Source organism: Pundamilia nyererei, unplaced genomic scaffold, assembly GCF_000239375.1.
Source record: "Pundamilia nyererei isolate P.nyererei 1_Seehausen unplaced genomic scaffold, PunNye1.0 scaffold00068, whole genome shotgun sequence".
NCBI lineage: Eukaryota > Metazoa > Chordata > Actinopteri > Cichliformes > Cichlidae > Pundamilia > Pundamilia nyererei.
In genome coordinates, this window is record NW_005187469.1 from 1,701,679 (window position 1) to 1,712,778 (window position 11,100).

An 11,100-nucleotide genomic window follows, 5' to 3' on the forward strand; every position below is an offset into this window, starting at 1 on the left:
CCTCTGGCAGGAACGCAACAGGACCAGCAGGCACACGGGCCTCTGGCAGGGACAGAACAGGACCAGCAGGCACACGGGCCTCTGGCAAACACAGGCCTCTGGCCTGCAGCTGCGCAGAGCATTGACCCTGCTCAGGCAGCGACAGCCGGGTGCAATCCTCAGCTGGCTTCTTAAACTCCAGGGGTCCAGAGTCTGATGGGGGCTGAAACCCAGCCTCTGGGGAGGCCCTGGAGTGCATCTCAGTCTCAGAACTGGCCAGCCTTTGAGGAATGTTGACATTATTATTAGATTTGTCTCTCTGCTTGGAATGGATGGGCGAAGAATAGTGTCTTTCGGGTAGAATTGACTTGTATTGTTTTACAGGTGAAGCAACTGACACAGGATGCAGGGCTGGTGGCTGCTGAACAGGAGGCTGAACTGAAGGTGACTGAAATAATGGTTGTGATGACAACGGTGGTGAAGTTGGAGACTGAACGGAGGATAAGACTGGAATCCTCAAGACTGGAACTGCTGTCAAGTGTTAAAGATGTTGCAGAGATAAAACAGAAAACTGTTGAAAATGATCAGTTTTAAAGTGTAATGTATTACATGGAAAGGAAGAAAGCATTTCCTATTTAAAAACTGAAGCAATGAAAATTGGGCTCCACTCTCCTTTCACTCATAAACAACCCAAAATGCTTGAACATCTTGAAGCAGCAGCAGGATACAAATTCACCATCGGAATAATGAAAAACATAATATAAAAACTAAAACAAAATAGTGCAAAACTGAGAAAGGATTACAATTTTTCAAACTGTAATGTAATTCATTTAAGTTTATTTACTGTATATCACCCTCTGATATAAAACATGTCATCTCAAGGCAGCTAAGACTTTAAAGCTAAGACTTTACAGTGTTATATAGAACGATGTAACTAATGAAAAATAAGAAACACATGATTCTATATTTCCAATCATTTGAAGTATTGGCTCCATATCAAATATACAAGAGTCAAATAAAATAATGTCATATAATGTTGTACTCTAATGTAAATACTTGTCTTACTTTATAATTCCTTTACTGCAATTTTTAAAACTATGCCGATATACTGCTGTAACTGAGGTTGCTTTTATTTTAAGCATTAGTATTAGTGGTGCAGTAGTTAGCATTGTCTGTGAAGGTTCTCAGTCATCCAGGTAATTGTAGTCAAAGGAGCTTGCAAAGAAAAGCGTCTGGACTTCTTTAAGTTACTTGAAGACGTTTCACCTCTCATCCGAGAAGCTTCTTCAATTCTAAGGTCAAATGGTGGAGAGTCCCAGATATAAACCTAGTGGGAGTATCCCCCCCCAGAGGGACAAAAGGACCCCCTGATGATCCTCTAATCGCCTGAGCCAAGGTGTGAAACTGGGTGTGGGTCCCAATCAGCCAGAGTTTCGGGTGAGTTCATTGTGAAACCTGGCCCCACCTTATCATGCGAATTCCTGAGATCAGATGGCCCAGGATGTGAGTGGGCGTTAAGGCGTCTGGGAAGGGAACTCAAAACTGGATTATAGATGGCAGAGAGTTGGTGTCGTAAACCACCGCCTCTGTTCAAAGATGGTCGCTCACAGTGGACATAGATGGCTTCTTTCACTCCTCTTTCAAACCATCTGTCCTCTCTGTCCAAAATGTGAACATTGGCATCCTCGAAAGAGTGTCCTTTATCCTTAAGATGCAGATGGACGGCTGAGACTTGTCCTGTGGAGGTGGCTCTTCTGTGTTGTGCCATGCACTTGTGAAGTGGCCGCACGTTTTGAATGCTTCCTTTACATGTGTGTGTTCCTTCTTTTTCCCTTCAGGCTTAGAGGGAACATGTTCTGCCCGGTGGTGTAGGGTCCTAATTACTCCAAGTTTGTGTTCCAGAGGGTGATGGGAGTCAAACAGGAGGTACTGGTCCGTGTGTGTGGGCTTCCGGTAAACTTCGATGTTGAGGTTGCCATTCTCTTCAATGTGCACAGCGCAGTCCAGGAAAGGCAAACAGTTGTCCTTTGTGTCTTCCCTGGTGAACTTGATGTTTTTATCCACAGCGTTAATGTGCGCAGTGAAGGATTCCACTTCTTGTGTCTTGATTTTGACCCAGGTGTCGTCCACATATCTGTACCAGTGGCTGGGTACTCTTCCTTTGAAAGAGCCAAGAGCCTTCCTTTCCACTTCCTCCATGTAAAGGTTGGCTACAATAGGTGACACGGGGGAGCCCATGGCACAGCCATGTTTTTGTCTGTAAAAGCCTTCGTTGATCACAAAGATCACCACTCTCCACCATTTGACCTTAGAACTGAAGAAGCTTCTCGGATGAGAGGTGAAACGTCTTCAAGTAACTTAAAGAAGTCCAGACGCTTTTCTTTGCAATCTCCTTTGAGTAGTTAGCATTGTTGCCTCACAGCAAGAAGAGTTTGACTCCACCATCTGGCTGGGGTGTTTCTGTGTGGAGTTTGCATGTTCTCCCTGTGTTTGCATGGGTTCTCTCCTGGTACTCTGGCCTTCTCCCACAGTCCAAAGATATGGAATTACTGGGGTTAGCCTCTTGCCCTATGATAGCTTGGACAGGCTCCAGGCCCTGCCAGGATGGATGGATGAATTTAGTTTAATAACAAGAAGGATTCTTAATGCAACTCCAGCAGCAGTTGGAGACTAGAACAAAGCCTGACCACATACAACTAAGAACAGAGGAAACATGCAGGGACATCCCAAACCAGCCTGCGACCCTAACATTTTCATAACTGTACTTAATGTGCTTTGTCTCAGTAAAATATCTGAACAAATGAAGCTAACTGAAATGAAAAGTTTGTCATCCTTTCCCATCCAACAATAAAAATTGTTTATTTGTTCTCACAGACAATTCTGATACAAGAGCAGATGCACCAAAAAGGATGTGAAATACTTTTTTGTGAGTATGATGTTGAAAATGTTAAATGGTTTTTTTTTTCATTCTTGTTATCACTTTGGTCCCTGTAATTATTTAATTATTCAGTTATTTCTGTGTAAGAATTTATTTTTTAACATTTTCAAACGGATTTCCAACATGGATGGGTGTACTTCAGGGGCAGTTTTTATTACATTTCTTCTATTAAAAAATCCTGGAACAACAGTAGAGAGGACTTTCAGCAACGAGACGCAGATCTGGTGATTATTAGCAGTTCCTGTTTGTTTATAAGTTGTTGATATGCATCTCTGATTTCGTGAAAAAAGCTGATTCTTTAGTTTCAGATGGCACAACGGGGAGCCCAACAGTTATAATGGCCGAGATGAAGACTGTGGAGAAATGAAGATCATTAAAGATGAAAACAAATGGAATGACAGAGTGAAAACTTTTGGATCTGTGAAAAGATTGTGGATCTGTAATTGGCTATCGGACTAGTATTTTAAGCTACAGGGAAAACGGCTTATCATTATGCATGCAAGTTCAAACAAATATGGACATTAAAATCAAATTCAAGAGATTAAAAAATTATTCTGACCATAGAAATTGCATAAACATAAGGATAATGGCTGTAAAGTATATTAATGCACAACCAATAACAGGAAATATGTTGCGTTGCCACATGTTTCCTGTTTTTGTGAACATCTCCCTTAATGCACTTTCCCAGCAGCCAACAAGAGTTAGCAGCACTGTGAAATTTCTTTTACAAAGAAGGACAAGTCAGGGACTTTGCTGTGTATTAATAAATTACTGCAACAGTGAAAACTGCTCAAGTGTGTGAACAAGAAAACCTCTGACTATGTAAAACTAACATGGTTATATTAAGATGCATTTACCAGTTTTAGCTAAAAAGTCATGTTTGTATATAGTTTGCAGATATCCAACTGAACTTTATTTCTCTGTAAGACAGTATTAGCGTACTACTACATACTAAATAATAACAATTGTAACAATATTTTGTTGCCAAGACAACAATGTGGCAGGCAGAGTACTTTGATGTGTTACTCATTAAGTAAACTTCTTGCTGTGGTTAGCACTGTAACCTCAGATAAATTTGGCAAAGCCGTTCTGAATCAGCCATTTTTACTAATAAACTGTATATCACATGAAAAGGACTGGATTTCAGTTTTCTTATAAAGAACTTTATATTATATAGCACAAACTTTTCATTCCTTTAGATCAGATTTATTGGTGATTTGTTTAAAAAAAATGCAGAAAATTTTTTATAGGTTACTATGTTGTTTAAACATTTTCCTTTTGTTTTAATAATCCTGGACCATTGTGGAACTCAGCAACCTTTGTATGGAAGTGTGATTGGATGCTTGTATGTGTATGTCATATCTTATATATGACTATGAACTCTATGCAGGTCTGTACACCTTATAGACCAGGGGTGGGCAACTCCAGGCCTCGAGGGCCGGTGTCCCTGCAGATTTTAGATGTGTCCTTGAACCAACACAGCTTATTTAAATGGCTAAATTAGCTCCTCAACATGTCCTGAAGTTCTCCAGCGGCCTGGTAACGAACTAATCATGTGATTCAGGTGTGTTGACCCAAGGTGAGATCTAAAACCTGCAGGACACCGGCCCTTGAGGCCTGGAATTGCCCACCCCTGTTACAGACTATAGGTTTAGACTATAGGTAACAGCTACGTGCTACTATTCAAATGCACTTAAATAACTGATCATTAGTTAGTGAGAGCACTTCTATAAAAACAGAGGTTTTGCCTCTACACCCACAACTGCAGTTTGGCCCACAACAACAACCTCATCAAGTTTGCTGATGACACCACGGTAGCCCCCTAAAATATAAGCTGTTTTTACTCAGGTTTTAACATTCCAGCTTTTTAGTATAATGTTCAAATGATGTCCAGTTGTGCCAATAAGTAACTGTCCACAGAAATCACTGCGAGGTAGTGAGTAGATGTCCTGTACCTGCCTCCTGCACATTCTACCAAGGCAGCTGTCTCTTACTTGAAGTAAAGGGAGTAGTTGAGTACAATAAAAACTAGTAAACTATCTCAGCATGCCGTCTCATATTTAAAAGTAGATATATATGAATGTTTTTATCTTAGTGGAAATTGGAAACTGAGTTGATCTGATAAGGGAGAAGGGGTAGATGTATTCTGTGTACAGGAAGCTGTGTGCTTAAACCTGCCGATGTTGTCATAAACGGAAGAAAGAAAGGTAGATGAGGTTATTGATTAGTTCTGCATTTTCTCACTATATGCCTTTGCCATACCACAGCAAAATAAGTTTGTTCTTAAATACGAATCTGACATGGATTGTGAAAATGGAGCTGATACTTCGACCGGTAGTAAGTAATTCAATTTATTTAGAAGATTTTCATGCTGTCAATGTCGTATGTTTTATTCTAGTTTCAAGTATGAGTTTGCACTGAAAACCCCACCTTGGTAGATATTCTTGGAATCAGGTGGAGGATTTTTTATTTTTTTAAACAAACGATTAGGGAATAAACTGCATTCAAAGTTTATTTTTTCAACCACTAACACAATTAAAATTATGTAATAATTTTATTTAATAATTATAAAATATTGAATAGTTTCTTCTTTTAAAGAACTCAATATCAGGGCTTTCTTCTTCTAAATTCAGCTAAAACTGAGGCCACCGGGGGACAAAAGTGGGCACGTCTGTTTTTTCTTTTCTAGAATTCTGACATTTTTCTCAGAATTCTGGAAAAGAAAAAAAGATATGCCCACTTTTTTTTTCCGGTGTCCCTAATCCTCTTCCATACTAAACAGATTCTTACTCTGGATGGCATTATCTTGGCCTCCAGGAACACTGTGAGGAACCTTGGAGTCATTTTTGTCCTTCAGTGCAGGTATTAAACAAATACGTAGGGCTGATTTCTTCCATTTGCCTAATATCACTAAAATTAGAAACATCTGGTCTCAGAGTGACACTGAAAAACTAGTTCATGCGTTTACTACTTCTAGGCTGGACTACTGTAATTCATTATTATCAGGATATCCTAAAAACTTCCTGAAAAGCTTTTAGTTGATCCAAAATGCTGCAGCAACAGTACTGACAGGGACTAGAAAAAGAGAGCATATTTCTCATATATTGGCTTCCCTTCATTGGCTCCCTGTTTATTCCAGAATCTAATTCAAAATCCTTCTCCCCGCATACACGGTCTTAAATAATCAGACAAGAATAAATAGTGCCATAGGACCCCAGTAGAGCACTTCACTCTCAGACTGCAGGCTTACTTGTAGTTCCTAGAACAGGGGTCGGCAACCCTGAGCACGCATGCCACAGCTGGCACGCGAAGGGTTAACTGATGGCACGACCATAGCTGGACTGGCCATCGGGCATTTGCCTGGTATGCCTGATGGTCATTTTTTGTTTTTATGGGCCGATGATTTTTCTTTTCTTTTTTTCTTTCTTTTTTTTGTTACTTTCGAACAGTATAAACAATGACAGGTGGTGGATTGGCCAGATGCTGGCTGATGTGTAATAACTAGGGCTATCTCGATATCCTTTAGCTGGATGGCGATATACAATATATATCTTGATATTTCTTTAAAGCCATATAGTAGGAACAAAAAGAGAGTTCTCAGTCATGCTGTGTCCCAGATCTCACACAGGCACTTTTATTAACATACAGCGCAGATGTACATCAAAAAAATTGGTCAGAAATAAATTATCAGCAATTATTAAATAATAATGCTCCATAAATAAAGTAAAACAATGTTGTTTTTGTGCATAACAAAAAGCTCACAATTGTGCCGTCAAAATGTAAACTAAAAATACGCTGAGCATAATAACAAAGACAGACAGATTTCCCAGCTGCTTTGTTCCCAAGTTCTACTGCGCGACTGACAGCCTTGAGCTTGAAATCTGCTTCGTAACCGTGTCTCTTAACAGGTACCATTTGTGGTCCTAATACACACACACAATATGGTATTATTACGGTAACATTACTCTGCAAGGCTCCTGACTACCGCAGCTGTAATGCTCCCACAATCCATCAAGCAGTGCACCTTCGCAGCTTACCAAAGTCGCACTAAAACAATTTTTGACAGATTGCTGCCTGCCGTGTACCACATAAAATCAGTTCGCGGTCAGTAAGCACAACCAGAATTCATAAAAAAGGCGCACTGTCGATTTTTGACAAAATGAAAAGATTTTAGTGTAAGGTTATAGTTGGAAAAATACAGTATACGAGTTTTGTAAGGTAGTTTGTTTCGGGGCAGGAGGTTGGGAGACTTCGCAGTCTGGGATACAGCATACAGTTTCACACACTTTTTATTTTGCACTTTATGGCGCTGTTGTAAATGGTGAAAACACTAGTACTGCTAGCTGCACGCCACCAATGCGTTAACGGGCTAACTGCTAACGCTAACCGCAACGCTAACGTGTTGTCCTCTTTGATAGCTTCTGTGTCCATCTTGTCGTTGCCTGCAGGTGAAGCAATGGGAGAGGGGGAGTTGTGTTCAGTGAAGGAGAGAGGCGAGGCAGAGTAACTTTGCGTAGAGACAATAGTGGATGAAAGAGAGACAAACTTGCAGCTCCACAAGTATAATTATAACGTAACATAGACTATATCTTCACATCTCATATCTCGTCTAAAAATATATCAATGTATTAAAAATCTCAATAATACGGAGCCCTGCAGGGGACATGGGAGAAAAAAAAATGAAGACGGACTTTTGCGAGATCTCGCAAAACTAACTCAGGATCTCGCAAAACTTTTGCGAGATCTCGCAAAACAAACTCGAGATTTTGCAAAACTTTTGTGAGATCTCGCAAAACAAACTCGGGATCTCGCAAAACAAACTCGGGATCTCGCAAAACTTTTGAAAGATCTCGCAAAACAAACTCGAGATCTCGCAAAAGTTTTAGCCGCATACTTCGGACGCTGGCTTGAAGCCGACCGGGAGGTCAAGGCACGATGTGCCGGGAAAGCGGTGTTCCTCCCGGCTGTATTAAACCTCCCTTAACTTCGAGCTAACGGGAAGAATGCGGCTAAAACTTTTGGGAGATCTCGCAAAAGTTTTGCGAGATCCCGAGTTTGTTTTGCAAGATCCCGAATTTGTTTTGCGAGATCCCAAGTTTGTTTTGCGAGATCCCGAGTTTGTTTTGCGAGATCTCGCAAAAGTCCGTCTTAATTTTTTTTCCTCCCATGTCCCCTGCGGGGCTCTGTACAATATGTCACCCAGTCCAAGTAATAACCACCTGATGGGTGGATGAGGGAAAGGGGAGGCAGGAGGAGGAAAGACCCGAGGCGGCCGCTGGCCCGAGTGTCAGGTGAACTTCAGGTAAGAAGTTATGACCTGCAGTCTATCTGGATCAGATATAAACCAAGTTTAGGTGTAGTCATAGCTGGACTGGCCATCGGGCATACCGGGCATTTGCCCGGAGGGCCGATGGTGATTTTTAGTTTTTATGGGCCGATGATTTTTTTTTTTTTTCCGGTAACGGTACAAACAATGAAAGGTGGTGGATTGGTCAGATGCTGGCCGGTGTGTAAAAATAACTCAGTTGTTTGGTGGTGGCTATCGCGGAGCTTCCACAGATTCAGTAACATTAGCAAGTGGTGGAGGACAGCAGGTGGATGAGAGAAAGGGGAGGCAGGAGAAAGAGAGACCTGAGGCGGCCGCTGGCCCGAGTGTCAGGTGAACTGAACTTCAGGGAAGAAGTTATGACCTGCAGTCTATTTGGGTCAGATATGAACCAAGTTTAGGTGGAGTTTATTTTCGTTGTGCTGACTTTTTACCGTCAGTTACAATAACTTGTACTGCGTACTAGCTAGCATGACGGCGTTTCTATACAGCTGGGTGGGTGTTATGATGTTACTGATAGTGAACTTTATTTTATTCATAAGGTTAGTTAGTAGAGTTGCCAACCGTCCCGTAAAAAGACGGAAATGTCCCGCATTCAGAGAAAATATTATGCGTTTCGTATTGAGCTGAAAAGGAACACAGTTTGTCCTGTACTTCAGCTAGGATGGAAAAAACACAAAGCTGGAATTATTCTGTTTTTACGCTGTCAGCTGCCTCTTCTTCGTTCATTCTTTCCCCTCCCTCTCCTGTTTCTACTTCAATGAATATGAAACTGATCAATGATCAGCTGATCAGCTTTTCTCTCTTGTTTATCGCCCACTTTGCGCCAGAAAGAGGAAACCAGCGGATGTCGCGTTAAACAACAGCAGCATGTTTAAGCTTGATCAGCTGTTGTTAGAATTTATTTAAGATTAATTTCAAGTATCAGCTGATGTTTGCTGGAGCCACAGCTGTTAAGCTGCTGGTCATGATATCGGTTTGGATATGTGGTGAGAGATCTTTATGGTTTAGCACACCAGCTAATGCTCTTTCATCAGTCTGCTAATACACATCTGGTAAGAGATACAGATGCATAAAAAGTCACACCAAATGATTCCTGAACAGTTCTTACCCTACAAATGTAACCACACTGAACTGAAAACCACTAAACCCATTTGTACTTCCTCTTTATTTATCCCTTAATACATTTTTTATTCGGCAGCACGGTGGCACGGTGGTTAGCACTGTTGCCGCACAGCAAGAAGGTCCTGAGTTCAATTCCACCATCAGGCCAGGGTCTTTCTGTATGGAGTTTGCGTGGGTTCTCTCCGGGTACTCCGGCTTCCTCCCACCGTCCAAAGACATGCAGCTTGTGGGGATAGGTTAATTGATTAATCCAAATTGTCACTAGGTGTGAATGTGCGAGTGAATGTGAGTGTGAATGGTTGTCTGTCCCTATGTGTTAGCCCTGCGACAGACTGGCGACCTGTCCAGGGTGTACACCGCCTTTCGCCCTATGACAGCTGGGATAGGCTCCAGCGCCCCCCGCGACCCTGAAAAAGATAAGCAGAAGCGAATGGATGGACATTTTTTATTCTCATGTTGGTGTTTATAGTATTATTATTATGCATGAGTCCATATCCTGGCAGTGCACCATAATTTTCGTTGTACATTCTTATATAATGACAATAAATGTAATTTTCTTATCTGTTTGATTCCTGCACACAGAAAGAAAACTCTGCAGACTGGTTGCTTTGAGCTTTGCACTTCTGTGTATTCTTCAAGCTACACTCAACATTTCACTGCGACTGGCTTTTTGTGAGTCAATTTACATTTTCTTTGTAATGTGACCATAAATTCACCATCTGAATAATATAAGAACAGAATGACACAGAATTACTGTTACAGTTTGAAGAATTGCAATTAATTTAACTTGAATCAGGTTCATTCATGTGGCACTCTGGTGGTGTAGTTACTTAAGGAAATGTTTGCTCTTACAGACAGTTCTGATACAACAACAACACCAGATTGTGAGGCCATTATTAAAAACTTGACTAAAGAAGAAGACATTAAAATGAATGAATTAGGTGAGTGTAACGCTAAACAGTATTATCATTATTAACATTGCTGTTTGTTATTTTCTTGAGCATAATTTTGAAGGTTCAGTTTTACTGTCCTTTGCAGCTCGCTATATCCAACGAGGATGGATATACTTCAAACACAGTTTATATTATGTTTCATCTACTGAAAACACCTGGAATGACAGCAGAGAGGACTGTCTGCAGAGAGGGGCAGACTTGGTGATTATCAACAGCAGAGAGGAACAGGTACAGTATATAGGAGCAAAATCTGTTTCTGAGACACAAAGACAAAAGTGTAAAACTCAGATGTATTTTATATTATTGTTCATTTCTTTTTCTGTGAATAAGAACTTCATAAGAGAGTTTAAAAATCGGACATGGATTGGACTGACTGACGCAGAAAAAGAACAGACATGGAAATGGGTGGATGGGACTACACCTACCATCAGGTTTCACACTTTGTTTGTTACATAACTCTTTCATAAATTATTATTGGTAACTTGCATTTTAAGATAAAGTGTAGGTGTAAATTCTTGTCCTTGTGTGTAGTTGTTTGTTCAGTACGGTGGCCCCTAGAGACAAAGCATGTACAAACTCCAAAACACTTGCAAACTCCAAAACACTTGCAAAGTATCTGAGGCTGAGACCACAGGACAGTAAAACATGATTGTTGGGCTTCATTTCTGTACTGAACAGTCATTTAAGATTAGTTAGTAAATAACAATTAGCTAATGTTGTTCATGAGACTAAAGTCATATCACTTTGGTAATGTAAATATAATATGGCAAATATTATAG

General features: G+C 40.7%; 1 protein-coding gene and 1 long non-coding RNA gene across 2 annotated transcripts in view; both read left to right on the forward strand.

Annotated features, from left to right (window-relative positions):
• The window catches only part of LOC102202791 (uncharacterized), a 6,998-nt gene extending 2,961 nt beyond the window's left edge, over positions 1-4,037 (forward strand). Inside the window, exons 2-4 of the long non-coding RNA XR_311822.1 lie at positions 364-423; positions 2,854-2,905; positions 3,220-4,037. This is a non-coding gene — a long non-coding RNA (uncharacterized LOC102202791). The remainder of the gene's footprint in view (positions 1-363; positions 424-2,853; positions 2,906-3,219) is intronic.
• A 4,072-nt stretch (positions 4,038-8,109) lies between these two features.
• Positions 8,110-10,777, forward strand: LOC102195702 (CD209 antigen-like protein A). The gene is made up of 4 exons (XM_005736334.1): positions 8,110-8,125; positions 9,951-10,040; positions 10,407-10,549; positions 10,652-10,777. Exons 1-4 carry the CDS (start codon positions 8,110-8,112, stop codon positions 10,775-10,777), a joined length of 375 nt encoding a protein of 124 aa, XP_005736391.1.
• Positions 10,778-11,100: the final 323 nt, after the last annotated feature.

Excerpts from the sequence above, each read along its gene's own strand:
- LOC102195702 (XM_005736334.1), top strand. Across the intron at positions 10,041-10,406 it reads TTCACTGCGACTGGCTTTTT|CTCGCTATATCCAACGAGGA; the intron begins GTGAGTCAATTT and ends TGTCCTTTGCAG. Across the intron at positions 10,550-10,651 it reads TCAACAGCAGAGAGGAACAG|AACTTCATAAGAGAGTTTAA; the intron begins GTACAGTATATA and ends TCTGTGAATAAG.